Source organism: Echinops telfairi, unplaced genomic scaffold (genome assembly GCF_000313985.2).
Source record: "Echinops telfairi isolate 266 unplaced genomic scaffold, ASM31398v2 ScPeMD7_7424;HRSCAF=8462, whole genome shotgun sequence".
Lineage (NCBI taxonomy): Eukaryota > Metazoa > Chordata > Mammalia > Afrosoricida > Tenrecidae > Echinops > Echinops telfairi.
This window is the reverse complement of record NW_022111324.1, coordinates 87,300,075-87,319,397: the sequence shown is the minus strand read 5'-3', so window position 1 is coordinate 87,319,397 and position 19,323 is coordinate 87,300,075. Positions and strand designations below refer to the sequence as shown.

The window sequence follows — 19,323 nt, the reverse complement described above, 5'->3', positions numbered from 1 at the left end:
ACAAGTGTAAAAAAAAAGAAAAAGTTGACAAGTGTATAGTTTTCAATTATTTTTAAAGAACTACAATGCAAAGTAAAAGTATTTGTGGTAAATGAAATTAATGGTTGTTATAAAGCTGATTAATCTAGTACTCACTGATATTCTAAGTAACTTGGGTATTTATATTAAGCAATATTTGTTTATCTGAGAATAAATACATAATGGGAAAGTTTGTACTAATATTACCTAGTAATATTTTTCCATTGCAGCTGCACTGTACATTTTACAGTTGCAACATGGAGTTCAGCTCTGAAAAGAACTTTAAAGAAAGAATAGTTAACAGGCTCGTAAATGGTTTTTCTACAATCATATATATAATTATTAAGGAATAAGGACAAATATGTGAACCACTTAATAACATGGATGAACCCTGAGGACATTATGCTGATTGATGTTGTAACTCACAAAAGGATAAACAGAGATCATTATTATGAAAAGTCGAGTAAGTCACAGGCTAGATAAGTGTTAGCTTGGATGGCTATGGGTCAGATGTGACTCAACAGCACCTGACAGCATGATGGAGGAAAAGTGATGAAAACTTGGTAGTCATAAGCACCTGGAAGGAATGAGTCACTGGACCCTGGGAATCAGAACCGTAGTTTTGCAGGGGGGGGAACACAACAAGGTCAATTGGCATAAAATAGTTCGCAAAGATAATATTCTGTACCTACTCTGGTGAGTACCTACTGAGGTCTTAAAGCTTGTCAGCAGCCATCAAAATAAAGTACAGCTGTTGGTCTCTCCTCGCCCAGAGGAAAGAAGAGTGATGAAAATGGAAAGGCTGGTAGATTTAGAGACAGTTACACCAATGGACACACAGCCTCGGTCCTCACAACCCTGGCACTAGCATAAAGAGATGGTGCCCAGCTGCCCTACCGACTCTGAAAATGATCACATTAGAAAGACATATAGAATGAGGGAGCAGGGAGTGTGGAATGGAACTCCAAATAGAGACCATGGCTTACTGGTGGAACCCCCAAGATTCCAACCCTTGGCCACCCTGCAGGACTGGAAGGGAACTTATTCTGTATTTGTAAAATCAGCTATTTAGGATCAATGAAGCAGTGTTAGCCCAAGGACAAAGTTCAGAGGGTTTGGGGAAGAAAGAAGAATGAGAACAAGGGTCAGAGGGAAGTAGGACAAGGGAGGGTGCGTTGAAGGGATTGCAGTGGGTGAGCTGAAATAAAATAGATGAATTGTTTAATTTAAAACTGATAATCTGCTCTATAAACCTTCACCTATTTCACATTATAAGATTTTAAAAATAAACTTATTTAATGGGGATTCTAAATAAATAAAGCTATAGAGAGAGTTAGTAGCAAGACAGGGACTTCATGATGATTCCTGCTCATATTTTCTTTCTGTAGTATGCTATGTAACTCATAATGGAAGATGTTTCCTGAGATAAGCTCAAAATGCAAACTGTCCAGATTAATTCTGGCTCCAGATAAAGAAGTAGATGGTTTTCCAATGGGTGGCTATGAAATGACATTTGACAGGAATTCTTATCTGACACTGTTAGGCAGATATTGGATTGATTAATCAAAAACAAAGAAATCCATTTAAATAGGACCTTGTGACATGGTGGGGTAGACAATGGGTTACTAACCACAAGATTGGATCCACCAGCTACTCTGGGAAAAAGATAAAGCAGTCTGCTCCCATAAAGATTAATAGTCTCAGAAGCTCATAGCGAACACTTCTGCTTTAGAACCTTGACACTTTAAAGCATATATAGGAACGTTTTTTTATTTTATTGGTGTAATGTGAAATTATTTTATCTGCAAAATCAATCTACTGGTTAGATTTATATATTGTCTCTTTTGCATTAAGCTTTAGTTTCTCTTAGGCTGTCGAACCCTTTCGATTTGTATAGTCCTTCTCTGCCTTGCACCACCCAGTTCATGATTATCTTCCCATACCTAATTTAACAGAAATTTTTCTTAGCATCCTGCCTGTTTCAAGTCTTTCCAAAGCATTTGCCTTGGTTTCTATAAAAACAATTTTCTTATTCTACTCATATTTTGTTGTTCTATAGAGGACAACATAACACATACAAGTGACCTAAATAAGTTTGAGGGAATCACAGATAAAATAGACAATAAGCAACTTTCTAAGCTTGTAGAAATCAGGAGCATCAGAATGTCATAAAGTGAAAATGAAAAACATAGTTTGTGAAGCCACTACTTGTAAATTGGTTTTAAAAGCCTCAGCATATTTTCATTTGTATATGCAACATCAATATGATACTAAAGTAAAGTTTTATGCACTACCACACACAAAGAAAGATGGTGGTGGTACTGTTGAGTACATATTGCACTGGTAACCACAAGGTCAGCAGTTCAAACTCATTAGCTGCTCTTCAGGAGAAAGATGAGGCCGTCTGCTCCCATAAAGTCTAGGAAATGCTATATAAAGTCATTGTGACTTGGAATTGACTAGGTTTGGGTTGATACCACAAAAGTATATCCCAGGTATATTATTATCTGAAGAAAATAACAGCACACATATTAAGATATGTGTGTGTATAGAAGTCTGGAACGAAAATTTGAATCATAAAAAAAATAGTCCTTGATCTAGCATATCAGTGTGGGTGACTTTTTGTACTTTCTGTCATGTAGTTCTGTGTTGCTTGAAATTTTTTACCCTTGAACATTAATTATAAAATTATCTTGAGCTTTTCATTTTGAGAGGAACATTTTTTAAATGTGTCATTGTAACAAAAAACCTCCCTGGTAGAGTTTAGGTAACAGGAACGAATAGTTTAGGTTAGATATTCATTCCTTCTTAACATCTTCTGAAAGTGAGCCATCTTGGTGTCATCTCTCTTGATACAGCAATGTTGCCTTAGAAAAGAACAGAAGAGGATTTCTCTCAGTTTATGTAAATGTGATGGCATTGCATAACTTTTCTTTCTGGGTTTATTTTGCAGGAAGATTTCGATGTTGATCATTTTGTGTCTGAATGTAGGAAACGCGTCCAGCTAGAAGAACTTAGAGATGATCTTGAACTCTACTATAAACTTCTAAAGACTGCCATGGTTGAACTCATCAACAAGGACTATGCAGATTTTGTCAACCTTTCCACAAACTTGGTAAACTGAACTCCCACTTCCTACTGGCCAGTACACACACACATTTCTGTCATGTTTACTTAAAAACGCTGCGTGCTGTTAGAAACCTTTCAAGTTGATTTTCTTCCTATAACCTTGAAAGGGTTACTACTTTCATTTATACAATGAACAGACTTTCTTTGTTTACATTTTTAAAACTAATTTGAGACTGTTCTAGCCTGGTCGTTTTTCATTGAGGTAGTAAATATTAGTGAAAAATAAAAGATAATAACAATAGAGTGATTTTTTTGTGTCTGTTGTTATCTTGCTTACTTATTATCACGAGTCCTGATGGTGTAGTGGGTTATATGTTGGGCTACTAACTGCAAGGAAAGCAGTTCAAACCCACCATCTATACGCAGATGAAAGATTAGGCTCCTATAAAGATTTACAGCCTTGGAAACTCTGAGAACAGTTCTCCTCTGCTTATAGAGTTGCTGTGAGTCAAAACTGACTTGATGGCAATGGGTTGGTGTGGTTGACCGAATACCATGGAATAAGGTGAAATGGAGGCCCTCCACAAGACAGATTGACACAGTGGCTGCAACAGTGGGCTCAGGTATAACTAAGGGTGGCGCAGGACCAGACAGTGTTTTGTTTGTTGTGCACAGGGTTGCTATGGGTGGAACTGACTTGATACCTAACAACAACAGTATGGAATAAGGAACCCTGCTGGTGCGGTAGGTTGACCTTTGGTCTGCTACCTGCAAGGCCAGCAACAAACCCACCAGCTGGTACGTGGTAGAAAGATGAGCCGACTAATTCTGTAAATATTTAGTCCTGGAAACCATATGGAGCAGTTCTACGCTGTCTTCCAGGGTCACTGAATTGAATCAACTTGGCAGCAGTGGATTTGGTTGGTACATAAAATCTTGCTGATTTAGACTAATTTGCAAGAGAAAAGAAAAAAAAGCATGCTTAAGGGAATGCCTAATTTGCTTCCAGGTACATGTCTAACCCATGCTAGATTGAGGTAACATTGTTACTTGTAAGTAATTGGTTTTATAAAAATGAAAGAATAATTTGTGATGAAGGTATAGGTTGTTTGCAAAAGTTGTTTAGACCACCTTAGTGCGATTTGTCTTGCACTGTTTTCTGTTGGGTTTCCCAGCACAGGAGGAATGGAGCTATGATGATAGTAACTGATACAAAGTGTTGTAGGGAATGCAGGGGTGAAGAAGGGGTGATGGGGAGGGAGGGTTGGGGGATTTCAGGGTGAACAGTGAAGCAGTAGTGAGAGGGAGCACTAGAAATGATGGTGATTGCACAGCTCAGTTTGAAGGTTATGTGACCATGGAGGGGGGTGGAGGACTCTAAGATAGATGTGACTGTACAACTCCCCGTGATGTGATTGAACAATTGAAGTGTTCAACTGTGTGGCATGTGAACTATGTGCCAGTAAAACCGTTGGGGGTAAAGTAGTGTTTTAGAAACCTTGCTTTTTAGTCCTCACACAGTTTGTCTTTAATCTTCTTGTCCATATTTTAATTTCCTTTATTTGTCAAAAGAAGTACAGAAATTAGTCAACTCTGTTGGAATTTTGAAAAGCATTAAAATTAATGAACCATATTTATTTTCATGAAACATCAACTAAGAATGTTCTAGTAGTTCTAGAAAGGTAGAAAATTTTATTTGAATTCTATTTAATTTGGATTTCTCCCCCAAGGGCTATGATAATTTAAATGAGATCCGACTTTCACATCAGCTAGTTGGATATTGTAAATTAGAGACAGCTCTTCACTTCTAGTTAGAAATCTTCAAATTCATTTAAAATTTTTATTGTGCTCATGTACATAGTTTATTCATGTTTTATCAATATTTAATGGCAAAGTAACTTTTCTGATATAAAACCTAAATTCATTACATATGCAATAATTAAGTTGCTTTTTCCTGATTTTGATGTGTTTATATCAACATGATTCACCTTCAGGTTGGCATGGACAAAGCCCTCAACCAACTTTCTGTGCCTTTGGGACAATTACGAGAAGAAGTTCTGGTAAGTCCCCAAGTAATAAATACTATAGTTTCTCACGCAGCATGATCTATGTGTGCACTCCGATTTGCCAGGTTTGTTTGTGCATGTGTGTAGTATCCGTGGTTATAGTACTCACCCTTTATGGCCCTCTCTCAGATGATAAATTATTCTCTTTTTGCATGGTACCTTACAACCCAAAAAGAGTGTTTGACTTAAAGATAACAGTTTCTCAGAATAAAGAGCTTTAGATTGTCAGTGAAAATTCAGTTTATTAATGGCACAAAACTACTGTCAGTGCTCCCCGACTTACAAATGGCTTATCTTTCTTACATTTCTTTTTCCCAGACAATATGACAGCTTCCTCACCTGGTACACAAAAGCTGTTTAGCCCATAATATGGTTGAAAGATAATACTCATAATGTAAGAGCTAACAAGTGTTATATTTTAATGTTTTCTTACCACAATGCCTGTTTTGATCCCTGAGCCATTGGTGACAGGGTTTTCATCTGGACGAACAATTGACCTAACCTAGATGTCACTTCCCACAGAAAACTGAGCTGCCTTGTGTCTTGCCACCTTCAGTCTGCTTTAGGGCTCCTCTTGTAGACTCCCTTAGAACTCCTGTTCCTTCCATTAAACTTATTTTATGTTTGTCACCACTGGATTAGCGTCATCTTGTATACTCTTACTCACCTAGCTCATAGTGCCTGGCCCAGAGAAGGTACTCTTAGATAATATAAGTATATATTCAGTACATAGATCATGTGGGGGCGGGGGAATGCAAAATTGCAGAAATATTCAAAATCAAGGAAGACAGGAAAGAATTCTTAGAGATGTCTTGAATTTGGGCTGGAACTAATATTTTCATATTCTTTCTAATATTGGAGTCTTTTTTGATTGAGTGAAACATACACCCCACTTTTCAATGTTTTTCTTTGGAGTTGAAGCAAAGCGGCTTTTGTGGTACACAGCCTGTGCCGGTCTTTTCCTTCCTTTCCCTTGTGCCTCCATTCCGCTCTTTCCTTGTAGGTGTGGTTTCCGAACCGTCAGCTTGCCGCTCTTCTCACTCTAAATTCCCCTGACTTCTGCCCTGAACGTTTGTCATTTATTCACACATACAGAGACTAATCCTACCTTGCTAACAGCCAGCTCCAGCTCCATTTCCCCTCTCTTATTCCCCCTTTATAATGACTTTTTTCCTAATCAGTTAGCCACAGAGCTGTGCTTCCATTGTAATTCACAAAGCTCTGAGATTTTAGGTTCTCTCTCTGAGGGCTCAGAGAGTGTTATTGTGTGTTATTGACCCCTCATTGACTAGCACAGTGACTGGCATTTGAGAAGTATTTTCTTTTTAAAATCATTTTATTGGGGGCTCGCACAACTCTTATCACAATCCGTACATACATCCATTGTGTCAGGCACATTTGTCCATTTGTTACCATCATCATTTTCAAAACAGTTTCTTTCTACTTGAGCCCTTGGTATCAGCTACTCATTTTTTCCCTCCCTCTCCCACCCCCTCTCTCATGAAGCCTTGATGATTTATAAATTTTTTTTTTCATGTCTTACGCTGACCAGTGTCTCCTTTTACCCACTTTTCCATTGTCTGTCCTCCTGGGAGGGGGTTATATGTAGATCATTGTGAAGGGGAGAAGTATTTTCTTAATATTAATTAGTTAACTGAATGATTGACCTTTTTATTTAGAATATGTGATTTGCCTTTAGACTGAGTTCTCTAGAAAAGCAAAACTAGTGAAGTCAGAGGTGTATGTCAAAGAAGTAACTCTAGTTCCAAATCTTTGAGTCCTATGTCAGCCTGGAAGCTTCTCTTGGCTCTAGAAACTGCAAGAACTGATGATCCCAAATCTGCAGCTCAGACAGCGGGTTTTTGGTTGACAAGGAGAATGAACCATGGTTGGCAGGTAAGCCGGCCGGCCGCTGAGGAGTCCCAGGGGCAGCTGGCAAAACAGCAGGCTTTTGGCTCAAGTCCAGAGAATTGGGGTCAGAGGACAAACCATATGTAGTATCCAGGCAGCCAAAAACAGGCAAGCTGTTTTCTCATCAATCTGCTTGCTTGGATTTTGTGTCTGGGTCTGTACCAGCTGTTGTCCATGTAAGCTTGCTGAACCTGAGTGGTCTCAGCCCTGTCATGTTCCTGCTGACTTTGAATCCATGCTTAATCTGTGATCTCTCCACTTAGACTTTTATATTCCTGCTTCATCAACCAGCAGAAGGGGACTCCAGCTAGCTTCTGACTTAAGGACTTGAGTTGGACTGGGCTGGGCCTCTTCCATGATAAAAATTTCTTTCTTCACATAAAGTTCTTTTGTGTGTGTATATGTATGTGTGTACATGTCCTGGTTTTGTTTCCCTAGAAAACTCATCCTAACACATGGGTGATTAGTTTTTCCAACTCTTTAAAGAATGATGTTGCAATCTGGATTGGAATTGCATTACATTTATAGATCTCTGGTGGCATAGTGGGTTCCAGTTGGCCTGCTAACTGCATTATCAACAATTTGAAATGAACGGTGGCTCCTCAGGAAATAGATGGGGTTTTCTGTTCCTGTAAACAGTTACAGTCTCAGAAAACACACAAGGACAGTGATACCCTATCATATAGGGTCACGGTGAGACAATTGAGTTGGTGGCAGTGAGTTTTCAGTAGTATTGATAGTGTCACAGTTATTCTATCCATGTACATCGAGTATTCTTCCATTTATGTTGGTATCTTTTGTTTGTTTGTTATGGTAGTTATAGTAGTTTGGTTTATAGTAGTTTGGTATATGGTTTGTTATAGTAGTAGTCTTTTTTCCCCCAACAGTTTTATTGTCACATAATTTACCTATCATACAATTCAATAGTTCAATCATTCAATCATATCAAGAAGAATTGTACTATCATTACCACATCAATTTTAGAATTATACCCCCAATGGTTAAATCACCTTTAAAGTGAGTTGTGCGATCACAATCACTTCTAGTGCTTCCTACCCACTCCTGCCTTCATTGTTTACTCTGGAAATCCCCTTCCCTTCCTATCACCTGCCCTATAAACCCTTGTATCAGTTATTATCACTGTGCATCCACTCCTCCTGTGCTTCATAAACTAGAAACCCACCAGAAACAATAAAAAACAAAATCAAAATTAGGGGGTGAGGATAAAACAACAGTATTATAAAGACAAAAATACAAATAATGAATAAGAAAGAAAAGACCCTATTAGCATTTAAAAAGCCATGGAAGAAATTCCTGTCTTGGAACAAGTAAGAGATACTTGGACCCAGAGCAAATTCAAGTTGGGTCTGTAGAGAGGTCAAGTGGCCAAGTATCAAGTTCGATCCAGCATTATCAAGATATCAGTGGTCTGTGCCTGATAGTAAGGTTGTTTGAGACTTACCTGAAGCTACAGGTGATCTGCCAACAGCTCAGTCTGATTAGATACTCTGCAGATGGGTTTGGGCTCCCACTGTCCTCCATAGCCTTCTACAAATCCATAGCCTTCTACAAATTGGGTGTTCACAATTTCGACACTGATACTTTTCCCTTTCTCATATTTGAATTGTGTTATTGTCTTTGGATCACACAAGCTGGTGTTCTTCTGTGTGGACTGGTTAACTCCTCGCTTAGATGGCTGCTTGTTTGAATACAAGCCTTTAAGACCCCAGACACTATTCCAGTTGATAGCCAGGCACCATTTGCTTTCTTCACCACACTTTGCTGTAGCACCCTTATCTTCAGTGATCATTTCATGAAGGTGAGTATCGAGCAGGGCCATGTTATCAGAACGAACTGTTGTTGATTTGGGGCTAGAGTTTAAGTAGGAGCCCAGATTCCACTAGCTTGTCCATGGGGTTTGCACATTTCAGGTTTACTCTGGTGGTCCTAATATGACAAAATCAAAATTGTATAAGGCTAACTGCTCCAATAGCAACCATAGCCAACCAGTAACCAAACAGAACACACACACACACACACACACACAAAGAAAGAAAGAAGAAAGAAGCTACAAGCCGGAAAGCAAAAACCCATATAAACAAAAGAAGTACAGCATTGTCAATCACCCCCCTAGGGTATAAGTTGATTGCATTATTATCATCATCAATTTTCCCAAAGACCCAGCACTCCACACACTGTTGGTGTAAGGAGTCTATGCTCGATGCAAGTACAGTTCCATCCTCAGCCACAGAACTGGAGCCAGGTGAAAGGCATGCCTTGTAGGTGTAAGAACCGTAGAATGGAGTTCTCCCAAGAACTTTCTGATGATCTTTGCCATTGGAATCTTATGTGCCCCAGGTATGAAACAGCTCTGGCCACAATCCAGGCATCAAGCTAGAATGAACAAAGGACTGCACGTCTGTTCTGCCCTTGACTGATTTAATAGCACCACCCCCAATTAGGTGTCTTTTTGCCCATTGTCAAAGAGTAATAGTCATGTTTTTAAATTTATTTTTCAGAATTCTCTTCATTAGTATACAGGAATATGATTGATTTAAGTCTTTGGGGTTTTCTGCATAGAGAATTATAGTATCTGCAAATGGAGAGATTTTTACTTGTTCTTTGCCAATTTGGATGCATTTGATTTTTGTTGTTGTCTAAGCTAAGGCTTTCAGCACAATGTTGAATAAGAGTAATTATAAACGACATCCTCTCTACTTTAAATGACATTCTTGTCTGCTTCCCATTCACAGAAAGAATGCTTTCTGTTTCTTCAGATTGAGTGATATGCTGGTTTATGACATGGCCTTTATTATGTTAAGGATTTCTCTTCTGTTTTTATTTAGTTGAGTGCTTTTTATGTAGAATTGGTCTTGGATTTTTCAGATGCCTTTTTTGTATCAGTTGATATTGGATATTGTTCTTTTATTTATATATAGTGATCATTTTTCTAATGTTGAACTGACCTTGTATACCTGTTATGTATTCCATTTAATCATGATATTTGTTTTTTCTATATTTTGTTGAATCCAACAAAATTGACTAGGATTTTTGTTTAGAATTTTTTCATCTATATTCATAATATCTATACTTTTCTATTGTAATATCTTTGCATGATTTTAGTATCAGGATTGTGCTCACTTCATAAAATTTAGGACATTTGCCATCTTTTTTTATATTCTGTAATAGTTTGAGTATCACTGTTGTCAAATCTCTGAATGTTTGGTTCAATTCCTAGGTGAAGCCAGTTGGTACAGTTTTGTTATTGGGTGTATTTTGATGGCCTCATCTGTTTCTTCTTTTGTTTGGGGTCTCTTGAGTCTGTTGTCAAATGCCTTTTCTGCATCAAATGATATTACATATAGTTATTTGCAGTGTGTGTTAATTTAGATAAGTAGTGTGTTTCTAAAAATTTCTTCTAGGTTTTCAAATTTGTTGGTGTACTATCCTTCATAGTGTTGTGTTACCGAATTTTCTGGAGTACTATCCTTCATAGTGTTGTTATTATCTCTCTTAGTTGATTGTGTTGTGATATCAGCCCTTTTCTTTCTTATCCAGGTTATTTGCATCTTCCCTCCTTCTTTTCCTTGGTTAAGTTTGCTAGTGGTTTGTCAATTTTGTTAATACTTTCAAAGAGCCAATTATTTTCTTGTTGATTCTATTTCTTTCTGATCCATTTACTTCTGTTTTCATCTTTATTACTTCTTCTCGTAGTTGAATTATTTTGCTGCTTACTTTAATTGTTGAAGATGTTGGGTTAAGGTGTTTACTTGCATTCTTCCTTTTCAGTATTTGAATTTATTGCTATAAAGTCCCTTCTGAATACATTAGCAGCATCTCAAAGGTTTTAGCATATTGTATTTTCATTCTTGTTTATTTTAAAGGAATTAAAATTTTTTATTCCTTAATTCTTTAGTTTTTTCAACACAAAATATTGTTCACTTTCCATGTATTTAATTTTTCCCCTTGACCCTATTATTGTTGATTTTTAATTTTACAACACTGTAGTCTGAGAAGGTGTTTTGTAATATTTTGATGATTTTATGTTTATTAAGACTTACTTTGTGGCCTAGCAAATGGTCTATTCTGGAGAATGTTGATATGCCCTGGAAAAGAATGCATGCTATATGTGTGTAAGAGGTATACATGATTGTTTTGTTTAGTTCTTCATCTTAAATTAGTTTCTTTCTAGTTTTATCCTTTCTTTAGAATGATGTATTGAAGTCATATTACTATTATTGTAGTATTGAATATGAGTCAAATCTATGTGGGTTGAATCATTGTTCTGAAAGTCTGTCATTGGCTTTTTAGATATTTATTATTATTGCATCATCTCGTTCAGTCATTCTTTTAATTGTTATGTAATGCCCTTCTTTGCCTCTCATGATGAATTTTGATTTCAAAAGAGGGAACCGATTACAAAGAACTATATGTGACCTCCTCCCTGGGGGACGGACAACAGTAAAGTGGGTGAAGGGAGACGTCGGACAGGGCAGGATATGACAAAATACCCATTTATAAATTATCAAGGGCTCATGAGGGAGGGTGGAACGGGGATGGAGGGGAAAAATGAGGACCTAATGCCAGGGGCTTAAGTGGAGAGGAAATTTTTGAGAATGATGAGGGTAATGAATGTACAAATGCACTTTACACAATTGATGTGTGTATGAATTGTGATAAGAGTTGTATGAGCCCCTAATAAAATTATTATAAAAAATAAATAAATAAAGTTTGTTTTACTCCACTGCTTTAAATGGAGTAACTTCTGAATGGTGGTGTCTTGTATGTGGATCTCAAGTTGTCTGTTCTTGTTGATTGTTCAAAGCACAAATACCCTTTAATAATTTATGTAATGTTGATCTGATTTTTTTTCCTTTTGTATCTGGATAGGTCCTTATTTCTACCTCATATTTGAGGAATAATTTTGCTGCATATAAGATTCTTGCTTGGCAATTATTTTACCTTCCGAGTTTTATGTGTGCCACTCCAGTACCTTCTTGCCTACATGGTGTCTGCTGAAAAATCAGAGTTTAGTCTTTGTGGGTCCCCTTTGAGGTAACTTTTTCTTTTTATCCCATGCTGCTTTCATGATTCTTTCCTTGCCTTTCATGATGGAAACTTTGATTATGATGTTGTAGTGATAATCTTTAAGATTCTATCCTGTTAGTGATTCTTACAACCTCTTGAATGGTTGTTTTCTCCAATTTCAATATGTTAGGGAAATTTTGTTCTGGCAGCTTTTGGACCGTTTTCTTTTTTGGTTTATTTCTTCTTGTTCTGTATTGCCTACTAGACAGATGCTATTTCTCTTGATAGTGTCCCGTGTAATTCTTAGGTTTACTTTGACTTTCTTTGATCTGTTTATGGATTGTTGTTCCGGTGACTTTTGGTATCAAAATTTGTCTTCAAGGTCACAGATTCATCATTTCCCCAAAGATTATATTCATCAAGGCCTCAGTGCTTAAAAGTTCTCATTTTCCAGTATGTAAAATCTAGTCCAAGCATTTAAATAATGCCTTCATACATTTAACCCCTCACTATGCATGTATCCAGCTACATTTCCACTTCTGCCTGCCAAGTCTATGCCTCACTGACTCATTTCTGCTTTCCTGCCTTTTGTCTTTGCATCGTCTCCTGTCCACCCTTCTCAGCATTCACAGGTTTCCAAATCCTGGCTCAAGTAAATCTTCATAAAACTTGCCTGTGCTTTGACTCAGATTATCCTTTTGGTAACCTGACCACCAATGAAATTCACTTGCTATTATTTTTATTTTGACAGTTAACTATATGTGACCTTTTTTTAATAGGTCACATTTTATGTATTTCTTGAACAGTAATCATATCTGATATTTTGTATTACTAACAATATCTACATAAGACTGGCCTGTCAATATTAATTTTTGTAAAATTAAGTTAAATAGGTAAATTTTATAACAAATTCTACATTTTCTTTTTTCTTTTAAAGAATCTTAGATCATCTGTGAGTGAAGGAATTCGGGCAGTAGACGAACGGCTGTCCAAACAAGAGGACATTAGGGGCAAAAAGGTATATTCAAGTATGTTAAGACATCAACTGTGTAATACATATGTGTGATATGTGTATTCCCATATATATGGTTTTATTCTGTTTAGCAACTATACAGAGCACAAAGATGGTGTCTCTCTTTTATATTTAGGAAACAGTAGTTCAGAAAGGCTAATGATGGGTAGAACCAATGTCAGAGCCCAGGTTTTTTGCTCCTGGACTGACTAAAGTACGGATAATAAGATGCTTATTTTAGAGTAATTTTTAAGAAAGCAAAATCACATATTTTCTTTGGGCTTTAATTTGCTCATGGTAGCAGTACATGTTTAAAGAAAGCTTTAGAATTCTTGTTACAAGTCAACTAAAGACTTATCGTGCCTTCATACTTTTCAGCACTATGAACCCCTTTTTCACAAAGGTCTTGTTGCATGTCCGTACCTTGGTGTCCTCAGCTAGTGGTCTTGAACTTCTGGGTTTGTGGTTAGCAGCCTAATAAGGTGTAGCCCACTACACCACCAGGGTTTCTTTGCTTATATGTAATTCTCTATTATAATATTATTTCTCTATTTGAAGTAAAAGAATTTTAGAAGTACCCACGTGATCAGGAAATTATTAAAGTTCCCCATTTTTCAAAAGAGCACAGTAATAACTGATAACAGCAAAACACTTTAAGGGTTAGAAACCATATTATTTTTTAGCAACCATATAAAGAAGTTATTCATATTTTAGACAACAGGAAGTTAATAGGCATGCTAAAGCCAATGATTTCAACATTCCACTGCAGATTTCTAGCTTTTAAAAATGTAAGAGTTTCTTACTCTGCCACATTTATTTCTTCTTTTGTTCCCCCTTATACATACATGTGCATACACTTCCTTTACTTTCAGTGATCCTGTCTCTGTACTTTGATTTTATTTTTCTGGTTTTATTATTCTCATGTTATCTTGGATGAAGTGGAATTAGAATTCAAGACTTCTCACTGTAGCATAATACTATTTCCGCTTTTGAAATTTATTAGCATTCCTGTTTTATATCTTTAAGGGAGATAAGTCTGCTTTAGAAATATACTTGCTTAATTTGTCTTTGGATCCCTTCTCAGCATTTATACAAATAATCCAAGAATGCAATGTGTTTCTAGGAAAAATATCGTAAGCATGTGAGAACAGGGAATTTATTAATCACCCATGTCTTCTGTGTTTAGAATACCTGGTAAATAATACATACTTAATAACTGTTTGTTTAATGAATGACTTTTTCCCTGCTCTTTTAAAGATAAACATTTTTGCATTCCTTGGCCTTTCACCAACCCAATGAAGAGCTATTTTTCAAAGAATAAACTATATGTCTTATGAAATAAGTGTCTTCATTGACTATTCATTCACATGACTATTTGTGTTGATAATTAGGTGTGTCACACACACATAAAGACATGGTTAAAAACAAAATTTTAAACATCAAGAAAGGAACTTAGGAAAATGTAGTGTAAGTGAAGACATTCATTATGAGAAAAGAAAGAAGATGTAAGAATAAAGAATGTGAGAAATAAAAAATATTTTTTTTAAATTGTAAAAATGTAACCAAATATTGATGATGTTTTTTCTAGAAAGCCAATGTTAAGATCTGCATTTTTGGGAATTGAGTGTTATGTAGAAGTATTCAGAATAGAGAAATTCTAAGCTGACTTTTGGCTTTGTCTTTCCAAGGGAAAATAAAGTAGTGAGGATTAAACATACTATTTTTTTCCTAAATTTTATTTTTATAGATGTGTGTATTAAGGCTTATACAAGTAATTCGATCAGTTGAGAAAATTGAAAAAATATTAAGTGCTCAAAGTTCAAAAGAAACATCTGCACTGGAAGTAAACAGGTAAGTTCTTTTTACTAAATATCACATCAAATCTAATTTTTATTTTACTTGGAACTGATTGCTTACAAAGAAGAAAACCTAAGTTTATGTAACTCGAGGAAAGTTGAGTATATTAAATAGTTAAGTTTCATTGAGTGTGTGTAACAGTAAAATACCCATTATTGTAAAACAGTTTTAGCATACCACATTTGTGGGGATTAAAGGCAGAATGCTCAGTGTGGGAGAGTTTTCTCTTTGGAATTGCCTCAGCCATGAGCTGACAAAAGCCTGTTGACTTTCAGGATGTGGAATAGCATTTACATGTTTAAGGTATTTTTTAGACGTGCTCAGAGTATTACAGTTGATGTATCTTGACGTTCAGAAAACAGTGGCAGTATAACATTAGGACAAGGTACAGGACACCTTTAGTTAAAATATATAAAGAAAAAGCTTATGAAATAGGAAAAAACATTTCTTTTGTTATGATTTCTTATTACCTTCTTACTTTGAAACGTATAATCCTCCAGTTAAATTGGTGACAAAGTGCATATAGAGTAGATCATATCACAATTAATGGGAAGCCCCACGACACCGTGGAAAAAGGAGACTCTGGATTTAGCTTGAGATGAGTTGTACATACCAGCTTGGTAACCTATGATTTCAGAGAATATAACCTATAATAGAATGTACAAACAAGACGCTGACACCACACAAGTTACCTTTTATAAAACTCAGCTACAGAATCTTTTCCAGGAAGTCTTCTCTGACCATAGACATTGTGTTTCTTCTTGCTCTGCATCACCTTTGGGAGCTTTCTTTAATTCAAGTCAGAAATCTTACTCTGTACAGAAAGTAAAACCAGAGCAGCATAAGTGAATCATAAATATATCATGCATATTAGACCTAAGAATATCTGGGTAATTTGTAAATAATAGTCCACAGTAGGTTATTCAGGGAAAAGTTAGGTATATTCAAGATAGACAGTTAACATTTTGCGTTGATTGTACTGGGCAATTTCCTTCTAAACTGGTTTCTTTCTCACTGCCTTTGAATCAATGCTGATTCATAGCAACCCTATAGGACAGAGTAGAACTGCCCCAGACTGTAACTGAGAGGTCAACACTGAGACACTGAATGTTAAAAGCGGCTTTATTAGGCTAGGGAACGAGCTCCCGGGAGGGAAGGGAGAGCAGAGAACAGGACAGGAACATCTAGAGCTCCCGGGCAGTTCCCAGACCCAACGAGTTTGGTCAGGGAAATCACGCCAGTCAGTGGGGCAGTGGGATATTTGTAGGATTTGGGTCAGGGAAGTATGTAAATGAGGTGAAGAGAGCTGCTGGTACTTGTGCTAATAAGGAGAAGGGAGGCTTCCTGGTGCTGCAGCTGCAGTCTGAGTCCTTCACAGACCAGCTTCTTGGAATGTGGGGGAAGAGGCTGCACAGTCTAGTTCTGGCCTTGAGAGGCGGGGGAAGGGGCGTGTGGACCCTGCCCGGAAGATAAGTTCCTTGGAATGCTGGAGGCAGGGACTGCGAAGTCCAGCAGTTCACTTGTCTTTCTGAGAGGCTGGGAGAAAGGGCTGCATGGTCCGGACCTGGCCCAAACAGTAACCTTTAGGGGAATTCAAGACCCTGTCTTTCTCCCAAGGAGCAAACTGGTGGTTTCAAACTGCTGATATTTCAGATCACAGCCTAAGGCGTAAAAACTACATCACCAGGGCTCCCTCTAAATTAGTTTAGGTGCTTCAAATACAGAACTGAGTAGATCAATAATGGTCTTATTTTCATCTATTCTTATGTTGTGGACTTTTTCTTCATTTGTCATCATCAGATATATGATGCTTTAAGAAAGCACAGGAAGTACTTCAATTGGCAATTTTATGCTTTTCCTCCTTTCTGTTCAACTTCCTTTTGAGTGGAATCAATGCATTAAAATATATTTTAAGGGGGGGCAGGATATTGCATTTATTACACTTTGAAGCAGATATATAGTGTGTGTAACAAAAACTAAGGTCTAGAGTATATAGATTGTTTTGACAACTATTTGACAAATGTAAATTTAAAGTAAATGATTATTTTTTTTACTTTTGGAGATACTTCATTTATTACTGCTTCATAGATCCTTAAAAAATGTAGAGGGTGCTGGAATGGCATTCATTATGAACAATTCCTATTCTCTAACTCAGCTTTTTAATTGTCCGTTTAAGGCTGTTGGGCAAGGCTGTTGAGCAAGGCATGAACTTCTAATCATTTCAGATTAAAAACGAAAGCATGTTGAGCATCTGTGTTGCCAACTTTGTGACGGACTATAAACATTATGCTTGATAGAGCTTTGCTTATTGGAATGGATTGCTTCTTTCAGTGCTAAGTGCTTCTGTACATCCTGTTCCTTCCCCTCCCTGAAACACCCTTTCTACACTTTTTGCCTATTTTTAACTCCTGCTCATCCCTCAGCTCTCCAAGCAGAAATAGAATTGACCATTTATTGAGCATTTACAGTGAACCATTATGCTAAGCACTTTGCAGGCTTGTTGCTAATTCTTCATAACCTCCATATGAGGTAGAAGCTATTTTTATCTCCATTGTACTTGAGGAAATTGGCATTTGAAAGGCTGAGTGATTTGCTGAAGGTCACATTTCATAAGGATAAGCCAAAACTAAATAAGCACCACAAATTGTCACTTAATGGATATATCTCTCCAAACCTCTAGCTTTTGGTTAGAGGCATTAACCCTGGGTAGTAGAAATAAATGTTTAATGTTCTCAGCTTCTAACCAGAAGCTCAGAGGTTATAGCCCACGTAGAGGTGCTTCAGAAGAAAGGCCTGGTGATCTGCTCTGTAAAGTCTGTCATTGGAACCCCATGGAGCACAGTTCCATTCTCACACAAACGGATTTACCATATACAGGAATTGATAGGCAAAGGGTTTGGTAACTTTCATTTCTCTAATGACTAGTATGGATATCTTATGCTTATATTTTCAATTATGTCCTCTCTAGTAAAGAATCTATTCAAACTTCTTGCCTATTTATTTATTGGGGCTGTTATCATTATAAAGGTTCTTAATATATTCTGATTATCAGTCCTTTATCAGATTTATAACCACAAACATTTTCTCTCAATTTGCTTACCTTTCATTTTTTAACAGTATTTCTCGAAGTGTAGAAGTTCTGAATTTTGATGAAGTCCATTTATCATTTTTTCTTTGTGGCTCGTGCTTTTGATGTCATACCTAAGGAATCTTTGTCTGGCCCTATGTATCAAAGATGTTCTCTTATGTCTTCTCAAAGTCTCTGTTTTAAGGTTTACAGTTAGGTCTTTGACTCATTTTGTGTTAACTTTTGTATAAAATGTAGTGTTTGCTTTAAAAAAATTTTTTAAGTATATGAATATCCAGTTATTCTAGCACTATTTGCTGAGAGATTGCCCTTTCTCCACAAAATTGTTTTTGTACCTTTGTCAACTCTCAGTTATCAATATATTTGTCACATACATTCTGAGTACTATATAGTCTATCTGATGTCAGTACCATGTTGTCTTAATTATAGGTAGTCCTTGGGTTATGAATAAATAATGTCTTTAAGAATTTGTGGGCCAGCAGAACAGATGCAAATGTTTCTTTCATTATTATTGTATTGTTGTTGAGGTGTTCGTGTATTGTTTGACTATTGAAGAGCATGGACTGTAATCTCTTTAGAAGCAGGTCGCCAGACCAGATTCTTTCATGGTGCCACTGGGTGGGTTTGAGCTGCCAACCTTTGGGTACTAGCTGAGTGAAGATAACCTGTACCACTCAGAAAACTTGTGCATATAGTTCTTATTCAGTCTAACTTTTAGTACAAGAGCCCTGGGTGGCAATGTGGGTAAAAAATTGATCTGTTAACTGCAATGTTGGCAGTTTCAGACCCACAAGCAACTCTGAGGAAAAAAGAGAAGTAGTCTGCTCCCATAAAGATTTACAGGAGGAAGGTAAAAGGACAAAGAGGAAAGATCTAGGAAGAAATGCTATGGATAGAAGTATAAGCAAAGGTGTGTACATATGTAAATACATTAATTCATAAAAATAGAGGTATTGGCCTGTGTACATAGATTTATATGGTAATACATTGAAGGAGTGGACGGACTTCGGGCCTCTGCTCATACCCTTGCTCAATGCAAGAGCACTTTGTTCTAACAACCTGGCATTCTGTGGTGCTCATCGTCCCAGCAAGATCACTGAAGACAAAAATGGGTGCATATGCAAATGTGGTGAAGAAAGCGGATGGTGCCTGGCTTTCAAAAGATATAGTGTCTGGGGTCTTAAAGGCTTGAAGTTAAACAAGTAGCCATATTGCAGAGAAGCAACAAGCCCTCATGGAAAAAGCACACCAGCCTGTGCAATCATGAGGTGTCA

The 19,323-nt window shown here is 36.9% G+C and overlaps 1 protein-coding gene and 1 non-coding gene across 2 annotated transcripts in view; one reads left to right on the top strand and one right to left on the bottom strand.

Moving 5' to 3' along the window:
• The window catches only part of COG2 (component of oligomeric golgi complex 2), a 70,604-nt gene that overhangs the window by 6,872 nt on the left and 44,409 nt on the right, over positions 1–19,323 (top strand). The window contains exons 2-5 of the mRNA XM_045298210.1: positions 2,972–3,133; positions 5,082–5,147; positions 13,030–13,110; positions 14,852–14,955. Of these exons, the coding sequence (XP_045154145.1) occupies positions 2,972–3,133; positions 5,082–5,147; positions 13,030–13,110; positions 14,852–14,955 (413 nt within the window). The remainder of the gene's footprint in view (positions 1–2,971; positions 3,134–5,081; positions 5,148–13,029; positions 13,111–14,851; positions 14,956–19,323) is intronic.
• LOC115872487 lies at positions 9,410–9,553 on the bottom strand. Its single transcript, XR_004047885.1, has one exon. It is a non-coding gene; the product is annotated as a small nucleolar RNA SNORA48 (small nucleolar RNA).